At 38.9% G+C, this 21,498-nt stretch overlaps 2 protein-coding genes across 4 annotated transcripts; one reads left to right on the forward strand and one right to left on the reverse strand.

Moving 5' to 3' along the window:
* The first annotated feature begins 37 nt into the window (after window positions 1–37).
* Window positions 38–16,210, forward strand: cfap43 (cilia and flagella associated protein 43). Of its 3 annotated transcripts, none has more exons than XM_051375476.1 (38): window positions 38–166; window positions 381–634; window positions 789–885; window positions 995–1,162; window positions 1,387–1,537; window positions 1,713–1,857; window positions 2,057–2,139; window positions 2,299–2,430; window positions 2,540–2,656; window positions 2,765–2,842; window positions 2,999–3,147; window positions 3,418–3,521; window positions 3,736–3,885; window positions 5,015–5,175; window positions 5,384–5,548; window positions 5,652–5,782; window positions 6,909–7,074; window positions 7,591–7,701; window positions 8,379–8,456; window positions 8,967–9,092; window positions 9,268–9,372; window positions 9,461–9,586; window positions 10,105–10,299; window positions 10,517–10,723; window positions 10,916–11,002; window positions 11,262–11,342; window positions 11,858–11,986; window positions 12,089–12,208; window positions 12,480–12,587; window positions 12,818–12,904; window positions 12,993–13,081; window positions 13,225–13,435; window positions 13,678–13,790; window positions 13,931–14,090; window positions 14,203–14,367; window positions 15,497–15,577; window positions 15,671–15,824; window positions 15,913–16,210. In XM_051375476.1, exons 1-38 carry the CDS (start codon window positions 138–140, stop codon window positions 16,086–16,088), a joined length of 4,989 nt encoding a protein of 1,662 aa, XP_051231436.1. In that variant the 5' UTR covers window positions 38–137; the 3' UTR covers window positions 16,089–16,210. The 3 variants fall into 3 exon arrangements, with proteins under 3 accessions (XP_051231436.1, XP_051231437.1, XP_051231438.1); XM_051375477.1 differs by having other exon boundaries at window positions 9,461–9,577; XM_051375478.1 differs by having other exon boundaries at window positions 9,461–9,577; window positions 10,108–10,299.
* Window positions 14,938–17,422, reverse strand: sfr1 (SWI5-dependent homologous recombination repair protein 1). The gene is made up of 4 exons (XM_051375598.1): window positions 17,288–17,422; window positions 17,054–17,180; window positions 16,572–16,919; window positions 14,938–16,465 (listed from the first exon to the last, which is right to left on the reverse strand). Exons 2-4 carry the CDS (start codon window positions 17,132–17,134, stop codon window positions 16,277–16,279), a joined length of 618 nt encoding a protein of 205 aa, XP_051231558.1. The 5' UTR covers window positions 17,135–17,180; window positions 17,288–17,422; the 3' UTR covers window positions 14,938–16,276.
* Between the last annotated feature and the right edge of the window lie 4,076 nt (window positions 17,423–21,498).

Consider the following 21,498-nt stretch of genomic DNA (forward strand, 5'->3'; position numbering starts at 1 on the left):
GCCAATAGTATGAAAGGGTGGTTACTTAGGAGTTTTCTGGTTGCCAGGGAGACGCAACCACTCGCCCGTTCGTTTGACTGTTGTTGGTGAAAAAAAAAAGTTGAATTTTATTGTGTGTCATTTTGTTTTAACTTAAAATGGACGACATTGGAGGTTTAGAAGTCAGGTATGTCGCCGCTACTAATACACCTATTTATTTTTGCTTCTGTAGACTCGTATATATACACCCTCAATATACAGTGTTAGCCACAGTCGTTCATAGCAGTTAAGCTTGCATAAAAACACAATTCACCAGCGTTGTTTTAAAAAACCCACCATGTCGTTACTTAAGCTACCGTTGCTACCTTCTATCTAATATTTTGCCTTTTTACTCCCTCCAGGTGGATACAAGGTTTTACAAACAAGAGTATCGAGTTTGTCGACAATAAAACAGTATGTTATCCATGCGGGAGCCATGTCTGTTTCCTGAACCTGGAGACAAAAACGCAAAGTGTGCTTCAGAGTCCTGGCAGAGGCATTGGTGTATTGACAGCCAATGGCAATAATGGGATTTTTGCTTTCTCTGAGCAAAAGCTATCACCATCTATATTTGTGTACATTTTCCCTGAGTCTCAGTTGAAGAATGAATTAAAAGGTAATGTGATCTTTTCTCCCAGCTGAGATCTCTGTATTTCCTGTAATTTTCTTCCAATATGTATTGAGTTATTTTTGTCTGTTTGTATGCATCCGTCCTACATTTTTTCTCTCTCTCACAAATCCTAAATAGTTACCATTAATTCTTTTTCTAGGAAAAGCACAACTGGACTACACATCTCTGACATTAAGTGATGGTGGTCCTTATTTGGGCAGTTGTTCCTCTCTTCCAGACCACACCATAACAGTGTGGTAAGCCACTGAAAGCAGTACACTATCTTGTATTGTGCGCTTAACATTTCCAACTATGTTTATTTAGGCTGAACAGCTCTGTTACATTAACCATGACTGTGTGATGCAGGGACTGGGAAAAAGCTGTTCCTATTTGTGCACAACCACAAGCTGGGCACAATGTCATTTCTTTGGTGTTCAACCCAATGAATTGGCTACAGCTTTGTGCTTTGGGCACTACATCCCTCACTGTCTGGAATATTGAGAAGAGTGCCAGATTGAATGTCCTGAAACCAAGGTAAATGCATACTTGGCTTCACAAGCAAGTAGTTAAAAACTAAATTGATATATGCACATGAAATTGCCTGTGCATTGCATATGAATTAACTTATAAATGAAATTATTTATCCTTGACATTCAATAAGCAGCAAGTGGAATGGGGACTGATGAAACATGCATAATCTAGATAATTAAGTGTCAAACAATATTACTAATGTGTATGTCGTATTTGTTGCATTGCAGTGTGATAGAGCTTCCAGCGACTGATGGTTCCTTTGTTGAGAAATTGGTGCCCACCTCTCATACTGTCAGTGACAAACTGCCCTATTTTGGTCCAGAGATGGCTCCATCAGCCATATGTGGGCTCATGGGAGAAAGGACAGAAAGCATTGTGGTATTTGTAACAGTGCCAAAATAAATACACTTTAACCAGTTAATATGTTTGTTTTGGAGATTTGATTTTTTTTTTGGATCCATGAATCTATTTGTTAGGGAAACTATTTTGTTAACAGACACACAAACAAAGACAAAATGTAAACTGTTACCCCACTCCACATGTGTTTGCACAGACTAAACTCTGCACCAAAGCCAGACTGACTCCTACTGCCATCTGCTGGACGGCCACATCAGAGCTTTATGTGGGCTGTGCAGAAGGTTTTCTGCTTCTTGTTGACCCTGAGAACGTCTCTGTCACAGTCCTCTTCAACCCCACAAGTAAACACACACACACACACACACACACACACACACACACACACACACACACACACGCACACACACGCACACACGCACACACTGGTGGTTGATATTTAAGAACTCACTGGGAGTATTTCTGGTCTTCCATATATTATTGTATTTTATTTGGCTATAGAAAATACATTTGATATCTGGTTTGTGTTTCACTTTTGTTCAGCTGCTGATGCAATCCCTGAACTCAGGGAGAGCAACTTTAAAGGTTTAACCTTTAACAACAATGGTTTGATCGCTGTAGGAAAGGTAAAAGACCATTAACATCTTCATACATCTGTATGCTACCTTCAAATTTAATAAAGAATAATGTATAGTAATCCAATGATCTGATTGATTTCAGGCTTCAGAAATTCTCAATTACTCAATTGTAATTTAAGAACACTTTAAAATGCTAATGTTTTACAGGAGAGCGTGGTGCACTGTCTACAAATCAAAGGGACTCAGATTGACATAAAAAAAACATGGCAATTAGAAGGACCTGTCACAGCTGTGATGTACTCCCCTGACTATGAAACATTACTTTTATCTTCGAATACAGTAAGTATTTAAATGCACCATAGTGTGACACATTATACATTATAAAATAATAACATGTTACGTGAGAAAGAAGATGTACTGAGAGTATAACAGGCTTCTTGTTTTTCAGGGCCAAATCTATATGTTGAACCCAAACCAGTCAGACAAGATTGTGACGGTCCTGGATGTTCCCAGTGGCAACTTTGTGGCAGCAGCTTTTTCACAAACTGAGAAGAACATTTGTGTGGTAAAACATTTGTGTTGCTCAATAATTACAGTGTCTTGTGATGGCATGTGTAATTTAGGTCAGTGTCTTTTAAGTGAGTTTTGATGTTTGTGCTTTTGCTGGTTGCAGTCAGTGAGGGATTCTGGAGAACTGCAGCTGTGGACCGCAGATGGCATTAACCTCGGTTCCCTGTCTCTTCAAACTGAGGTGGGATTCACAACATATGATCATTCAGAATATATCAGTTGAGCTACATTACAGTAATACACATGTTCTATAAGCATGTGGAAATTACTTAAACCAAATCATTAAATTTATCAGAATTAAAAATACATTTAAAACTTGTCATCTGTGCCTGTTTAGGTGACAAGTCTGGCCTGCTGTCCTATTGCACAATACGCAGCTGTTGGTACAGCTTCAGGAAATGTCCTCTTCGTTGACCTGTACAGGGAGCAGCAGCCTCGCCTGGTTCACCAGGTTCATCTCTACCACTCTCCTGTGCATCACCTAGTGCAAGTATCCTCCATCCCTGTCATGCCACAGACTTTCAGTTTAACACCGTACTTGTGATAAAGTATCTTATCACACATTTTTGAAGTAGAAGCATGAGTTATCTCTACCCATAAAACCCAGAGAGGACAACTGCTCCTCCACTTCTGGTCAGCAAATTAAAATGTCACATTAAATGGTTACAATCTTTTTGTGTGCATATATTGTATGTCTGTGTATGTGGTGTGTGTGTGTGCGTGTGTGTATGTGTATGTGTATTTGGGCTTTTACAGTTTTGATCAAATAGGGCACTACCTTCTCACCGGTGCCTCGGATTCACATATCTATGTACTAGATGCAAAGCCATCAAAGAGGTTTTCAGTCATAGGATACACAGGTAGATATTCCTTTTAACACTTTGTGATATAATTGATTAGATATGTTACAGCTCTCCTGTACATACCAAAACACTGTCAATGACATATAATTGCAAAGTTCAGTCTAGCTTAGAAATAATATACAGATATATTGAAAATTGTTGTTCTTTTACTTTAACATTTGAAAGTTTAAGCTCACCAGCATCCTTTTGTCATTTGGCTTTTATTTTCCAGCTGTTCCTGGACCCGTTTTATCACTTTCCACTCAGTGCATGAGGGACAGTGAGCAGGTGAAAGTTCTTGCCCTGTGCACTGGTCAGGAGGGCAAAAATCATGATGGTAACCTGCTCACAGTGCTCTCTCTGCCTGCGAGGGACCTTACAGGTATGGCACAGATGGAGGAGAGAGAGCTATCTTATAATAGAGGATATGTGTGACACATTATTCATAAGATGTGGTGGTGATATTGACGTAAAGACATTCAACTAATTCAGACAGAGGCTAGGGAGGTCCACTGCAGACTTGGGAGGCGTGATGTTTGGACAAAAGAGAAGAATTTATGTTGCAACCAGCAGTCAATGAATCATCTCCTGTAGGCAAGGAAAAGTTTACAGGGTGATTGATGATATTTTACCAAACGCCAAATTAACAAGGCAATAATGACCTTCCCTACTTTTAGATTGCAAAATTTGTGAGTAGTAAAAAATGAAGTTGCAGTTTATTGGACTTCAATTTGCCTTCTGTTCTTATTGTTTTAAAACTGGGAATCTAATCATTCATCCTTGATGATGCTCTGACAGTGGACTTCAGTGTTGTTTCCAAAACCGTATTCAGGGACATTAGCATAACCGATTAATAGTACTCAACTGGACATTTCAATCCAAATGTTTAGACAGGTTAAACTGTATACTATTACTGTACACGGTTAAAAAGGGAGAAAAATGACTGAGCAGTTTACAACACACCCTTTGTTTATACAGTCTGGGAAACTATGTTGAACAAGATAGACCATGAGACAGGTCTCTAGAGAACAGTGCAAACATTAAGTCTAAGGTGAGGCGGCAGATTTATACTGTGTGACACAGTATAAATGAGGGTTATAAAACATGGCTGCAGTGTCTTCTAAGGTTCTATTTACATGGTAGTTAAAACCACCAGTGATAATGACTTTGGTAATAATCAATTGAGGATAAAACCTCTTAAGATCTGGTTAAAACACAATTTAATTACGTATTGTTATATTCGTGTTTAGAGAGCCATTCTATATGTGGTGTATTTTATATACACGCTTAAGCTGATACAGTACTTCTGTTCTCCAAACAAAAGTGCCAACTACCGAAGAAGACTCGGTGTTATTGTAGATGTGTAGATGCAGGATTAACAGACTGTAGTAGTTGTCGCTATGGACGGGCATTGTTTAAACTAAACAGAAATAGGAGCCTGACTGTTTCTAATATTTTTTATTTTTATTTTTATTTACTGATTAATATATTTATGATGTGCCCACCTGCAGGTCCAGCTTGTGTAGACCGACATGGTTGTCTGTCTGCTCACATCCTCGAAGTGTCCAGATACGAAGTGCCTCATCCACTTAAATCCTGTGTTCTGGGAGTCAGTGAGGTCTTTGCTTACTGCCACAAGAAGAAAACTCTTCAGCGATTTCAGCTTCCTCAGGTTTATTGCTGCCTAACATATCTTATGATCCTTATTCTCTGTCTTCATCTACCTGAAATGTTGATACAATTATAGAAAGATCTTTGTAAGTCTTTGTATTTTAAAATATAGCACATTTTAATATAAGCAGTTGTCTTAGGTCTGTGTTCTTAATTGGTGTATTAACAGATATTTAATCATTATCCTACTCTGTGATCTTTCTGTCCAGGACACAGACGGTGTCTCTGGTCAACAGGTGGTCCAGCTGAAACCAGAGCAGGAAGTTAGGGGTCATCCTCTGGGTCCTGCCTCTCTCGTTCTGTCTCCTCACCAGCTGTGGCTGGCTTCTGTGGGCCGAGATGGACTACTACGCATCCGAGAAACTGCTTCCATGGTTGGAGCTCATTTTATTTAGTTTTATTCTTTTCTTGTAAACATTTGAGTCACGTTTCCATTGTCTGTTGTTGTGTATTACGATGCTGTTGCTGCACCTACAGGAGCGGTACATTGAGCTGCAGTGTCATTCATGCCGTGTTGGCGGAGTCCGGAGTGTGTCGTTCACTGCAGACAGTCAGACACTCCTCACTACTGGCGTTACAGATGGCTCCTTTGTGTGCACTTCTCTCAGGTACAGCAGCAAGCAGCCTGTCATGCTTACATAATGTGTTGCTGTGTACACTAGAGGGAACTGTTGCTCGCAGCAGGGCTGTCACTCTTGTGCAGTGTGTTTACATAACACATTATTTTTCCTTTCTTTGCCTTTCATATGAGGGACAATAGTAAATAAATACAACTGAAGTGGTGGGTTCAGGGGGATCATGGTCATAATCCGCAGGAAAACAAAGATCCAATAAACTTCACAGCAGTCTCCGCGCTGAATCAGATCCCACTCACATTCCACATCTGCCTCCTCTGCTTGGTCCCGCACGCTTTTGTTTTGAATTTTAAAAACCTTTTCTTCTCCTTACTACTTTTCCATTATTTTAAGTCACTGTTGTTTTAATATTCCAGGGATTGTTGATAATAATGAAATAATTGATATTATGTGAATTTAAAGGACAGGTCTGGTGATATACTCCTTTTTCTTTTGTTTGTTTGGACAACAAATCCCATGATAACAAAGAAAACCAATTATTTGTGATTGTATTGAAGTACAAGTATTGGCTGTGTAGCTAAAGGCTTATATGTCTTATTCTTCTGTGCTTATTATAAACATATAGATGAGTCACACCATTACGATGGGTGACTTGTTTCTTCATTTTGATCAACACGTGCGCTGTGGTTTATTGTGAGTCAATCCAATATATGTGGTTCTGCTGCCATAAAAACTCACTAGTGCACTGAATTCACAGCTAGAAACTACTGACTCCTGTTTGAGTAACATTTGCTAAAATATACAGTCCCCACCTGTTTTGTGAAATAACTTTAAAACCTTTTTGTAAAGAATAAAAGAAGAATTTGTGGCCTGTTTTTAAAGATTTACATCTTCAGTAGGAACATATTGGGCTTGGTGCTGCATGCCACAGACGAGGTTGCGAAGTCAGAAATTATAGAGACAAAGTAATTACTGTTAGTTTGATTTTTTTCATGGGATTTGTTGACGATAATACATATGTAGAATATCACTTCTTTTTTACTTCTTCTACACTGTTGACCCATTTTAGGTCTGTCTTCTAAAAATTAAATATAAAATGGCTATTCTTATCTGCTCTCTCATTGTGTATTTCTGATGTGTTTCCCATGGCTCCATACAGAATGAAAGGTTTGGATGCTGGCAAGGTGAATGAAGCTACTCACTATAGCCAGTCTATGTTTCACTTCTTGATGCACACATTCAAAAAGGAGAATCCTGTCCTCAAGGGCTTGTCTGAGTGGGGCCAGGGGTCTCCCACTGGCACTGAAAAACCAGAGGAAAGTCAGGTAAATGATGGAAAATGGAAGGAAAACATTAGCACCAGCTCAGTATAATTCAAACTACCACCTCCAAAATGATTATAAGATTCAATAAATGCCCCTCCAAAACATTGTATGACAGACTTAGAATAAAAAGAATATTGTCCTGCTGTACTGGACAGCGGGTTGCGTTGGTATTGTAGGTGATAAATGGGAGAGGTACGCCAGTAAATCTGAAGAATGTAATGATAATGTGAATTGTTTGTAAAAAAAGGTTTGTTTCTGAATGGCTTCCATGAAACATAATCAACATTTTCTGTTCTTAATTAAGGCACTGTGGTCTAAATCTGGAATTAATATTTCACAATTTAATAGATATAATTTATTGCTTATACAAAGGCCTCATTCATTACTTGACTAGATTAACATTTTAGCAATTTGTCAAATGCTTTTATTTTTATTATTATTATATTCTTTATTATTATTATTATTATTATTATCTGTATCTGTGCATTATTTGTATGTGTTGTTAACACTTTGTAGGCCAGTGCTGCAGAAGAGACTGTGGATGTGACAGAGCAGGACGAGAGTTATAACAGCTTGCTGTCTGCTCCACCTTCACACTCCACCTGGCTGGAAAGCAGGCGAGAGGCGGTTAGTGACTAACATGCTGAATATTTGCAGTGGTGGCATAAGATGTGGATAATGTTAACTATGTTTAGATATTTGTCTTGTGTCTCTACATCGTTGCAGGTGGAGGGTTACGAAAGTGCCCTTTGCACCTGTGTGTGATATCTTGCATTGTTGCTGTTGGCACACAGTTTCTCTGTGCAACAGCTTGATTTATCGTCACCCAGTGAGTGAGAAAGTCAACCAATTAGCAAATGGGAAAGTAAAGCAGATAAGCATTTGTAAAAAAAAATGTTAAGTACTTTGTCACCTGACAAAGCTTCTTGATAACAATAAATTGATACTGAAGGCGTGGCAGTCTTTGAATTGTGGGTTTTGCACCTCGTTGACAGTCACACATGGGAAATGGGCTGAGGAACTTTCCAGCCTGCTTTTATGCTACAACATGCTTTGTAATCTGACTCACATGTTCTGTGAGGACACCTGTTTAGATCAAGTTGCATCATGTTGAATGATGAAGTGTTTCATAGCATATCATTTATTTTATTTTCCCATGTTGTCAAATGTATCATAATTAACATGAAGTTTGTCATTTACATTAACTTACTGTAGGAAGGTGGGGAGGTCTTGTGAAGTTGACATGAGCTAACTGATTCGATAATGGAGTTGTCACTTGTTTTCAATTTGTGCATATTAAACAGGCTGTAAAAGAAGAAAATGAACAATATTCTGAGACAAAGAAAAACTTGAAGAAAACCATCAAAGAGTTACGTGACACTGTAAGTGATTTTTTTTTTTTTACATATTTGTTATTTTACCTCTTAATTAAGAAGATACTCAAGCTCTTTAGCAAGAAAAAAGTCTTGACAAACATAAAACTTGCTGACAAAACAACATCCCACAGTGCATGTAAGCACAAATGCTGTATCATTAAACATGTTTGGTAAGTGCTTTTCAATCCAGGTAATTATACATAGCAGCTCACTAACCAGGGCAACACTTACGCACACAATCAATTAGGGGCACTCAAGCTAAAGGATAAAAACTGTATGTGGAATATATAAAACAATACCAAGCCATGATAAAGTCAACTAATGTCAACACTTAATTGAATGTATTCCAATAAAAGCATCATCAGTCTTTTATCAAGAACAGTTTACCTATTCTAAACTCACCCCTTTATTTTCAGGTTCAGGCTTAAATTAGAGGAAGCTGCACAATTACAAAACAAGTCACAGAGAAATCCAACAAACAATATGACAGCTGAACTATGTTTCCTGTATCGTTAGATCCAGAAGATGATGCGCGAAAATGAGAACCTCCCAGATATTGAGCGTCTGGAGCAACAGGAGTTCAACCTGGATGTTGAGGAGCAGAGGAGACTGGAGGTCATGGTGGAACAGGAAGTTACTCGGGTACTGCACACACACTGCTCTATTTGAAGAGTGTCCTGCCATAACTTCTGTTGTGAATTGGCGCTATACAAATAAAATTGAATTGAATTGAATTGAATTGAATGTGAATGTAATGCAGCTTTAATTTTGCCTTAAGGTTATGATAGCAATGATTCTTAATGCTGTCACATTGTAGGTGAGAAATGAAATCCAGCTGGAGATTTTAGCAAAATGTTACCTCCGTGATGTCCTGAAGAGAGAATGCTGGGATTCTATGAAGGTCAAAGGCAAGGCCATTAAGGTAAAACGGCTTAGGAGCATGCACTGAGACATACTATTACAGCATGTTGCACTAAGAGTTTAAAATCACTTCTGGCTGTCTACCACAGGCCTTTCACTCCGAACATGAGGTGAAGAACTACCCTCTGAAAGAGCGAACCGAGAAAGAGGTGGAAGAACTTCGCAGGGTTCAGAATATGAGGAAGTTTGAAATGGCTGCCTGCACCGTAAGCAAAGTTAGTCCACAGGCCTGAACAGTTTGTGGTTTAGATTCTGGTTAACACTGCAAAGAGAAGCACATGTAATCAGTTAGAATGAGCTAGATGATATGTTGACTGTTTTTAATGTGAAACAGAAAGGCAGCATGAAAAGTCACAGCAAGCAACGCATCAACAATCCTCCATTTTTTAAAAGCTGCGATAATGGAGCCTCTTCAGTTTGTTGGGGTTTTACTGTCTGGCAATACATTATATGGCAAAACCAAGTCAAAATAGGTTTTACAGCTGGAAAATAATTTGATGTTTTGAATCATAGTTCTATGTGTGACCTTTCACTGTTCAACAGTGAGCTTTTTAAAATGCTTGAATACGTGCCAGTCCACCGGTGTTGAAATCTCTGTAGATTTATGGCTGTGTGGCCAAAATACTTTTCTTCACTGCAATATTCTTGTGATGAAGTTTATAATCTTACATTTAACGTAACATTTATTTCAGCCTTCTGATTCACTCTATTTTTCCCCACCTTTCAACTGCAGCAGAGCAACCTGAAGAAATGTTCAGACACAACCAGTGCGAAGGAGGAAGAGCAGGAGGATGAAGACCATGAGTCAGGGAGTGCTGCTGTAACAGGAAGTTTCTCCACTCAGTTAGGATATTCAAGTCCTTACATCTACGATCAGTTCAGCCTGCAAACCACAGAACAGAGGATAAACCAGATAATTCTGCTGCAGGTGGGAACCTGTTCAAAAACGGTTGTATTTCAGCGAAAGTGTTATAATAACGCCTTTATATTTCTAAAACAGTGACCAACACACACACTTAAGCAAGAAGTGACAAAAAAAGCAAAGTTAGATAAAGAACACCTAATTGACTTACCTAATAAGAACTGTCATACATGAATATTGTCATGATCACAAAAAGTATTTTTTCACTCCTCTCCGAATGCAGGATGTGATTTATTGCATCAAGACCGCTTTCAACGCTGACTTTGAGGCCGTGCACAGGCAGAAGTTGCAGGAGCTCAACCGTGTGAGGGAGAGGAACAGACACATCAGGGGGATCAAGCTGGAGCTGGACCTGAATGACAGGCTGTGGGAACCCAGCCTGACCACCAACGAGCAGCCAGAGAGGCTTCTGACCGTGGACGATTCTGAGGTTACTGACCTCCGCATGAAACATTTAAACAGTTGACAAAGTTCACAGAAAGTTCAACAAACAAAGTGTACATCCTGAACTATTTTGTGGTTTGTTTGTTTTTAGCAAATTGTGAAATAGTATGTGATTATCATCATATGAGAGGCTTTTTCACAGTTCACCAGAGAGATATGCGCCTTTGTCCCACTCTAGATAAAAGCTGAAAAGTACCTCACCCCAGAACAGAAAGAGGAGGAGGAGAAGAAGAAGTTGGAAGAGCAAAGACGTTTGGCTGCCAAGGTATGCTGCCATTATAAATTTGTTTTTGTTTTTCACACTCTTGTATGTCGCTGTTTACAAATTCTTCAGATACTTCCATATATGAAAACTACATCTAGGATTATTGACTATGTAAGAGTACATTTAACAGTCCTTTACCTGAATGAAATGAAATATATTAATGGCTTATGACAATGTGATATGCAGCATACGCAGCAAGTCATAAACAAAAGTAGTTCAGTTCTGTCATATTGATGAGGTTTGTGTCTTTCTATTGCAGGGTGATTCCTTCAGAGACAGGGCTCTTGATGACATGATGGATGGAGTGCTTGAAGTGAAAAAAGAGGACATCTTGAAAATGGTGTGTCAAAATGTTCACATTTTTGTTAAAGCACTAATACTGTAATAGATTGATCCCAGAGACACACACATGGAATTTCAGATTGTTCTGTCTGTATTAGTTTAAATGTTGAAGACTGATTTAAAGAGCTTTCTTATTAAATTAACAAAAGTTGTATTAATAATTAAAATGATTGTTGGTTACTGCCATAATGTAAATGTGTTTTTTGGATTTTGATGAATTTCCATTATTAGATGCTCATTTATTATCTAATTAGATAGTATGCAAAGAGTTTACACAAAACAAGAAAACCCTTTCCTACCTCTGAACTCATTTCTTATGACATATACAATACATCTCACTACAGCCAAAATGAACTCCTTAATACTCACACAGGACACTGTTCATTCTCTTTTGGCAAATTATGACTTGTTTTTTTTTTTTTTTTTTTACTTGAATTCTTTTCTAGTCAGTGTCAGTTGAATTAGACAAATCAGCATGAATGTCACATACTTTCTATTGAATTGACTCCACAGGAAATACCTCCGCCTGAGTTTGTTTTGACTAAACCTGGCATCAACTGGAGTGAGGAGGAGAAAAAAGTCTATAAAGAGTATGAAAAGAAATCCAAAGACTTGATCGAGGAGAAGGAGACACACAGAAAGGTACAGTTGATAAATCACAGTCCTGCTTTGCAGTGATTACAAATATTACTAACTTCTGATCAGTGATCAATATAAGTCATCTAGTAAACTGTGTAATTGCAGACACTGGAAACAGAAATGAAAAAACTGTTGGCATCCACCAAAGATGCAACTGTAAAGTTTGATGAGACTTTGACAAAGCTGTTTGAAAAGAAAGTGAAATGTGAAATGGCTATATATCAGGTGAGCCAACACACACACACACACACACACACACACACACACACACACACAAAGACAAACACTACATGTATGTGACACATGGACAGACTCAAGTCAATCTGCATCACATTGCTTCCTTTTGTTTCCATTTTCTCATTTCCCTCACACATAATGAAGGGGCCTTTCTTCTCATTGTGGTTTCCTCCTTCAGATAATTGTGCGATGTGATATCTTGTGTCTGTGACACCTTAAAAAACATCCTCTTTAATGTTGTGTTTTATGTATTTTACAGGAAGAGCTCAAGATTACTTATCTCATCTATTCAGTCCTCCTAGAAGAGGAGATGAGAAACCGAGAGCTGGAGCTCAAGTTCAAACTTGAAAAAACTGTGGCACACAAGGTCAGAAAACTCAAACACAGTAATGCTGAAAGAATTTATGGCTGCCAGCTTCAGATTCTGTAGTTTCTGAGACACGCTGAGTGAATGGTAGTGGTGTTGTTCCAAATTCTAGTATAAAAATGTTACCATCGCTTAGGCGTGTCTTGCAAGAGCTAACCTGTTCTGCACGGTCATTTATTCAGGGTTCGCGACTGCCAGTCGTATCTCATCCACATATATTTCTCTGACAGGATGAAATCGGGGAGGAGATGAAGAAACATGAAGAAGAAGTAGAATTGTTTCATGAAACCTATGATAGAGTTGTAGCTGAGGACAAAGTAAGCCAGCTGGTAAAAATAGTAAAATCATTGTGACTCTAAGTGATGGTGACCATACATAATATAATATCCCTCCATGTCTCTCAAGGCTCTTGACAAAGAATTCAGGAAGGAGTTCTTTGATATACCAACTCATGTGGTTGATCAACTATATAAGTTATTCAAGCGTAGACCCAGGTTTGTAATACTCGCCATTTAATGAAATATAATGCAGTTGTTCTGACTCATAGCTTCATATGTAGAAAGCTACGTGATTTGATATCAGCATTATAAGTTGTAAATGATTTAACAGTTGCAGCACACAATCTTTTATGCATCAGGGTTCAAAAGATGAGGACCCAAACTGACAACAACTCCAATCCGTTGAAAGAGCAGCGTCTGTGCGGTTCTCTGGCTCCCGATTCACTTAGCAAAATGCTGCAGGCCATGGAGGAGCTGGATGCTCCGGAGAATATGCCAGAAGGCTTGAACCCATCGATATGGGAGAGGTTTTGTGTTGTCCGCAGAACGAAAGTAGATAGTGAGCAAAAGGTGAGAACAGGTTAAAGATTGGGATTATAGACAAACAGAAAGTGTCTGTTTCCAGATAAATCTTTCTAATTGCACTCACGAACAAGGCTTTCCAAGTTATAGATGTAGCTTCTCCATCTTTGCATATTTTTCAAAGGTTTTCACTTTTTAACATCATGCTCAGCCCAGCTATTAAACTGAACTATTTTTTTATTGTGTCTTGTGTCTAGTTGTCCCCTCACTGTTTGACTTTTCCTTTGCAGGTAAAAGTAAAAGCTTTGACTCTTGCTGAGATGCAGGCGTTTGTGCAGAGGAGGAGAGATGAGGATAAGGCTGCTCAACAGGAAATTAAAAATATCTCTAATGAACTTGAGAGGTATGACAGATTATAGGAAGGACCTGAGAGGATGGCACAAGTCTTAATCTCACTGTCGGTAACCTGTAACCTGTGTTCTATTTCTCCATGGTGGTAGAGAATGGTGCTTTACTGGGTTTTGTTGTCCTGTTCTCTTCTAGTCTGCATAAGGAGAAGAACCATTTTCTGACTGACCTCATGGTCCAGGTCATACTCAAACAGGGCCAAGTGGAGCTGTCTACCACAGACCTGACTGCTGACTACACTGACTCTGTACTTACCCACAGGAGCGTGGTGGAGGACTTCAACAGAATCATCAGGGTACAGATACCACAACTTGTTACAAAACATAGATTCTTCAAGGATGTTTGTTCTTATGGTGGATCTATTTACAAATATGTGTCTGTCAAATGATTAATATCTGTACAATCAGACGCTTGGAGAGCAGAAAATAGCCTCCATGGTAGAGTGCAAAGACTTTCGCAAGGGCATCATCCAGCTGCAGTGGGAGCACAAGATGATGAGGATGCAGATAGAGGACCTCAACAGCAAGGCGAGGGACATCCAGATGTTACGACTCACTGAGGACCAACAAGATGTGAGTGTAATTATTAGAACACCCTTTATTCTTTAGACTTTTTTACTCTAAATCAAATGCTGGCTTTGCCTCAATAAGGAAATAAGCACTAAATAACTCTTTTCTATGCAATAATTCTACTAGATAGTGAACAGATTTTACGTTTTACATAATTCATGGTAATTCCCAAAATTCAAAAAGTTCAGCATCTGCCTGAAATAGCGATGACATGTCGGCTTTTGGGGTGAAACCTTAAACCTGTTAGCATTTCTGGCCAAACTTCAGTCAGTGATATCAAGGCAGGTATTTTGGTTTTGGCAGCATCAGATGTTTTGTGAGCAGAAAATTGTTACCATCCCTAAGAACAGATGGGTGATCTTTTGTTATCACAAACACACACACAAATAGGGTGGGGAATCTGTGTAGATCGGCAGACTCCACACCCTTTTTTTCCCCTCCTTTTTATATCTTTTAAAACTCCTGCAACCCAATAGTTTGAGCTGTACTTATGCTTTCTTTATCTCTGTTTTAACATATCAGCCATGTTTTTTGCAATGATTTAAGATTCTAGTACAGAAACCGAAAACAGAAAAAGCTTCTCTGCTTTATTTGGCAGCAATTGTCAATCTGAGGCGTGAACGGGCATTTTTAATTAAATACAGACCACTGGATACTTTTCTCCTGGTTGCAATCCATTAACCCCTTAGCACACATTACAAAACACAAGGAATTTCATGAGTTAGTGATATAAAAAACAACAGGGAGGTGGTGGTTGAGCAATGAAAGAAAACATGAAGATCATATGAGTCATCCATCATCTTAATTTCAACAAGTCGATGAGCATGGCACACACAAAACACGTTTTCAGGCCTGAATGCCAGTTTCCTCTGGAAAAAGGCTCAGGTAGCGCCGCTCAGGCGTGGCACACAGCTTCCTGTCATTGTTTAGGCCCCGAAACATGAGAGAGAAAAACTTTAAATATAAACAAAAGCATCCTGAGAACATTTTATGATGATGCATTTTTGCCATTAATGTTGTGGGATCTCTCATCACAGGAGCGAGGGTTGTTGAGACACTTCATGTATTTATCTATATTGTATTTTTCCAAGTTCTCACTTGATACACGCCAATCATTCCCATTTGTTCCCAGTATCTCAACAAGACAGATCGAGACAGTCGAGTGTCCAAACAAGTTTCCATTCTGGAGAAAACCATAACCTTCCAGGAAAAGGTAACTATTTGAGCTCAGTAATCAGCTCCGTATTGTGTACTTTCCATACCTGAACGTTAATTTAATACACATATTATTATTCTCTATTTTCAGACTCATCAACAGAGCCTGCAGCATCGCATAAAAAAGATCGAAAAGCTGAACAGGCAGGCAGCGAGGAAAGCGAAGAAGAACACGACTGTAGAACAGCAGCTACCAGATGTGCAGGTGACTGTGGCAGAGAGGAGACACGTCTGTGAAGCTATAGGTAATAAAACAGTAATTCCAGCTCTAATGAAATACATAGCAAAGGGCGATTTTAGAGCCTCTTCTGACTGATGGTGTTTGCTGTTTAGATGCAGAGGAAAACCAGGCGGCTCTAAAAGAGGAGCGCTACCAGGAAATCCTTCAGAAGAGGAACTTGGAGGACCTTGCCAGAGCACAGGCCGAGGATCTGGCTTTCCTCTGGGCAGAAGTTGAGCGTCTGAGGATGAAGAACTTTCCTTTACTTCATCAGTTGAACCACTACTGAGCAAAGTCTTTTCAACAGATAACCCCATTTTATTTACTTTTCTCTTTTAACATGAAATTTACACCTTAAGCTGTGAACAAAAATGGTATAGCAGCAACAAATAAAACAACTAGTTAACCCAGGATATTTATCTGGAGTTATTATTCTGCAACAAATTATGTGTGTGTGTTTGTTTTAAAGCATATTTATTAGGCAGTGAAGTCTTCCTCTCTACGGTCAAAGTGCAGAATCCCATCCTCCAGACCAAAGAGGTCAATAAGCCCCGACAGGCTGGCCTTTCCTCCGTCTATGGGGACGTCTGACTGGAGCTCGTACAGCGCAGACTGAGCACAACTCCGCCACTTGTCAATCAAGGTTTGGAGCTGGGTTAAATCATTCTAGGGAGACAAAAGAAAAGTCAAATAAAATCACCACTTTCAGTCCAGTTTAAGCAAAATAAACCCCATTTTTTTCATGTTAGAGGCAACCGGAGGGGGCTGATACCTTGCTTCTGTACATTTGAACCATCTTGAGTCTGCGGAGAGTCTCCGTCTTGTCTTTAACCTCCTTCCTCAGTCGGTCTAGTTGTTGTGTAAAGTCTTTTGAGGGAAGAAGTGCTGGTTCGGGAACGGGTCCAGAAAATCTCTCACTCCCTGATCTCGCCTCATTTCTGTTTACATCTATGCTAGGAATGATCAGTGGAGGGTTATTAACTGTCTCTGCTGAAACTTGTTGGCCATCCTCCTCCTCCTCATCAACACAAAGGCGTTTGGCCACAGAGGAGGGCGAGGTGAAGGAGCGCCTTGATCTCTTCAGCCTCTCCTTCAGTGAGGCACTCAGCTTCTGATGATGCTGCGGGGATGACAGTAAAAGACAGGGTCTCTATGTGTCATGATAGCAGATATTAGATCACGTTCAATCAACTGATACAACTAATAGTTTTGATATTACCCTAATAACATGCATTAAAATGACCTTCGACCTACCTTTTGCTCTTTATACTCGCAGGGGCTGGACTGTGGAGAGCACACAGGTTTGAATTTGGCTGATTTGGGAGTGATCTCCATCGGTTAAACTCACTTTGACTCATGTGAACCAGCGTTGTTTTTGCTGCTGTGGATACAGTAACGTCGTGTTACTACGTTAGCTAACGTTATTCACATAGCTTCTCAACAAACACGAAAGAAAGCCAACCAACACAAACACTCAACCAGACGTACAGACGGACGCCTTCCCGATAACTAGCGAACAACCAGCGGATATTTCGCCTGACGCTGATTAAATATATAAACCAGTGAAAGCGAAGAGAGACTTCTCTGTTTTTCCTTATTTTTGCGGCTCAAGAAAACCTCCAAAGTCAGCGATTGGACAGAATTTGATGACGCGAAACAGAGGAGGATCTTGGGAAATGCAGTTCTTACCGACTAGATAGGTTAAAGAACATAACAGAAGTTTTAAAGTTATTTCACGTACATAAAACGCACATTATATCGACTTGGCTCCATCATCAGACACAATAACTCTAGTAGCAATTATAAAGGAACAAAACAAAACCACAGATACAAGTTTATTGTTTATTATAGGGGCAATTTAGTCAAATAATAATACATTTAAAGTCTACCTGTTGAAAATGTAGTCAATAACCAAATCCAACTATCACAATATTAAAGTAACATAACTTGTTTATTAATTTTCATTACTTTCGGATTAACTTAATATATGGGCATATATGCAAATAAAGACAAGACAAAAGAAGTCAATAAGATGTTGCTTATTCTTTCAGACAAAAGAACAATGTTAGATTTTTAGTATAAAAATGTGTCTGCCCAGGGTTTATTTTAAAACTTGCTTTTCATTAAGAAAATTCAGGCAGTAGCTTATAGACCATTTTCACAACTGGAAGTAATAACTTATACTTTACTGTGATGTTGTTCCCTTTTCTGCTTTAAGGACAAAATAATTGGGAAATGTATTAACTTATTAATATTTTGCAACTATAAAATATGCTATGGTTTCACTCGAGACCAGAGAGGTGTTGTGAGACTTGTAGGAAGTTGTAATATGTAAACACTGTGCATGTGCATGGCATAATATCATTCTTTACTCTTTACTTATTTAAAATTGTTATCCTGCCAATGCCCATTTTTACTAAAAGTAACTGTAATCTCATCACATCTTTTTTTTCTGTAACTGTAATGGATTGCAGTTACCTTTTATTTCATATCCTGATTAACTCTGTTAATTTGTTGCTCCCCCAATAATACCACTGCTAATAATAATACATATTATAATAAGTAAATTAGCACATTAAATTAATTCAATTCAATTCAATTCAATTCAATTCAATTTTATTTGTATAGCGCCAATTCATAACAGAAGTTATCTCAGGACACTTTTCAAATAGAGCAGGTCTAGACCGAACTCTTTAACATTAATTACAGAGACCCAACAGTACCACCATGAGCAAGCACTTGGCGACAAGGGCAAGGAAAAACTGCCTGTTAAAAGGCAGAAACCTAGGACAGATCCTCCGGAAGAAGGAAGAAGTACATACATAAAGAGTTTTTAGAGGAGAGAGCCGTACTGGATGGGATTGTTCTCGTGGGATTAAAAGGAGACACATTGACACAAAATGAACTCCTCAAAGGAAGTAAAATAGGAAAGGTTTTTTTGTGGGCCTGTGGACAGTTTCGTTGTTGAAGCAGTGTTACTCGGTTGCCCACGTTACTAGGGTCGAGTCACATTGTGATTCAGCTCTTCTCATCAGTTGATTCATCTCTATTAAAGGATTTATTTAAAACTCCCATAAACTGATGTGTTCATCGTTTGTTTTGAGACTCGTGCTGATATCCAGCACTTTAAAAAAAAAAACATGGTTTCTCTGTAGCTGCAGGGAGAAAGGTGTGAATTAAAACGTGATCCTGCCTAGACTTGATCATCAGAACTTGGCAGTTTGACTTTTCCCCACCCGAGGGAATGGGGATTTTTAACATTTTATATGGATGAATCTTGCAAAGCTGAGGGATACAGATAATTACCATGTGTAAGTTTTCTGTGCTTTTTTACTTTTGAATAGTTGACATGAAATAGTGTGCCTGCTCCTCGGCGATGTATGAAGTAAATGTAGCATTGGTATGATTTTACAGAATCTAGAGGCTATGTGAGAGACTGAGCGAGGGTGCCAGCTCTTTCATCAAATGCAGGTGTGTTTGTGTGTGTGTGTGTGTGTGTGTGCTGGGCGCTCGTAAATTATGTCATGTCATGTTTGTGCAGGCTATTAATTCCTCTCAAGATGCACATATGGGTCAGCAGTGAGATACTATCCCCTCTGCACATCTAATATGGTCTGAATATTTTGTAATTTTGCATGGATCGTCTTGAATTCAGTCTTAAACACAGGAGATTCTTGACATCTGATCTTTCTCTTAAGTCCCTTTTTCTAGTGGAGGAGTTGTGATGTGCTGAGGAAGGTGTTTTGTATTTTTTTGGTTAGTTGGTTATTTTGATTTCCAGTCGATACTCTGTGTTATCTGCAATCTGCTATCTCTGTGTTTCCCTTTTATTTGGTGCCAGTGTCCCGTCTGCAAACACTTCCTCATCTTCCATGTTTACATAACATGCTTTTTTTTGAAAAAATTTTAGGATTATGTTTTGGGGCTTTTTTATTTTGATAGAACAGCTGAAGAGTGACAAGAAAGTGGGAAGAGAGAGGAAGTATGAGAAAGCAGAGGGAAGTTACAGGTTGGAATCAAACCTGGGCCGCTGTGGTAAGGACTCTTTGTACATGCTTTCTAAATGGCAGCGCAGGGCCCGTCTAAGGCACAGCCACAAAACGACCTATTAATGTGGGTTCTTTGCTAATTCATAACAAATGTGCACTGCAGCAGTGGCTGTTTTGGCCTCCTTTGGGTCTGGTGTAATTAGCCTTTTTCACAGCAGACATTTTGATTGGTCATATAGAGTGCATGTGTTACTAATAACATTAACGTTGGTTCAGTTCTATTTAAGTGTCTCAGTAAGTCACGACTGTGTGACAGCGAGGCAGCATGAGCAATACCAGGACCCTGAAAGTGAAGCATGCTAAATGGAATCCAACCATCGTTATTTTTTCATTATTTACAGCTGTGCTTCTCCTACTGTAAAAAGAGTGTATTCTGTGAAGAAAGGACTACAATAATAAAGTGCTTTTGAAATGTTTGACCTGTAGCCTACTGATTGTTGTGCTAGTTGGATTGTGGGTATTGCAGATCCTTCCTGAATATTCCCCAGAATGAGATGAGGGTATGTTTTCTTTCACGGTCAATGAAGTAATTATAAAATACATACATATTAAGACTATAAAGAGGCTGCAACTGATTCTTATTTTCACTATAAATTACTTATTCTTTTCTGAATTAACAGATTAACCATTAGATCTATAAAATGTTAAATAAAATCATAATTTCCTAAAGGTTGATTTGATGATATCAAATTGCTGCTTTTGTCCGACACTCCAAAACCTAAATATTATTTAGCTATTATTAAAAAGATGAAGAAAAGCTGCAGATCTTCTCAATTTAGAAGCTGTTACTGGGGAAAAAGTTTTCTACTTGACTTCTACAAGATGAAAAATAAACTCTCCACATCACTTTCTCTAAGCCAAGTATCCAGGTACATAAATACAGATAAAATCCAGTCAAGGGCCTGAGCTGCCTCTCCTTTGTTCGACCACACACACACACACACACACACACACACACACACACACACACACACACACACACACACACACACACACACACACACACAGTGCCGCCTTCCTGGAATTTATTCTCTGCTGTTCTTTCTCGGGAGAGATTTTTACCAGAAAGAGGGTTTACCAGCTTAACTTGGAACAAAGTGTGACATCCATGAAAAGATGAGCCTCAGACTTATCTCTTTAAAACTGTCAGAAACGTCCCGTCTGGAGCTGTCCTATATATTATCTTTTATAGCTAACAATAAACAAGTGATGCCTGACTGGCAGAGAAATGGTGCCTGCAGGAGATTTCAGCAGACAGATGAAGACACATGTGTGAAGAGATTATTTCACAGCCAGCTTCATGAGGAAAAACAATATCTGTCCCATCAGTTTGTGTAATGTAACACCTCGGTTTACCCGAGGAAAGCCGGTGGTTTCTTTACAACATCCTACTGTCACTTTCAAAGCGAATCATTAATATGTAACATTATCTTGATGAACCTGAAGTGATTAAGTTCTTTGCTATGTAATGCACTTCTTTTGAACTCTAATCTCACCTAATTTGGGCACTTTTTAAACTACTGCCCCCCCCTTGTTTCAGAGAACAAGCCCTCCTCTGAAAAGCTGTTATCCTAAACACAGACATGAGTGTGTTTTCAGCCAAAAAAAAAAAAAAATGGCTGAACAAGCCAGTTAGGAATCTGTTGTTTT

The sequence above is a fragment of the Dicentrarchus labrax genome, unplaced genomic scaffold, assembly GCF_905237075.1.
Source record: "Dicentrarchus labrax unplaced genomic scaffold, dlabrax2021, whole genome shotgun sequence".
Taxonomy (NCBI): Eukaryota; Metazoa; Chordata; class Actinopteri; family Moronidae; genus Dicentrarchus; species Dicentrarchus labrax.

Coding starts and splice junctions, on each gene's coding strand:
- sfr1 (XM_051375598.1), bottom strand. CDS start 17,134: ATGGAGATCACTCCCAAATCAGCCAAATTCAAACCTGTGTGCTCTCCA. Junction 16,920..17,053: donor GCGAGTATAAAGAGCAAAAG/GTAGGTCGAAGG, acceptor TCATCCCCGCAG/CATCATCAGAAGCTGAGTGC. Junction 16,466..16,571: donor TTCAAATGTACAGAAGCAAG/GTATCAGCCCCC, acceptor TTGTCTCCCTAG/AATGATTTAACCCAGCTCCA.
- cfap43 (XM_051375476.1), top strand. CDS start 138: ATGGACGACATTGGAGGTTTAGAAGTCAG. Junction 7,702..8,378: donor TGGAAAGCAGGCGAGAGGCG/GTTAGTGACTAA, acceptor CATATTAAACAG/GCTGTAAAAGAAGAAAATGA. Junction 14,368..15,496: donor TCACTGAGGACCAACAAGAT/GTGAGTGTAATT, acceptor ATTTGTTCCCAG/TATCTCAACAAGACAGATCG.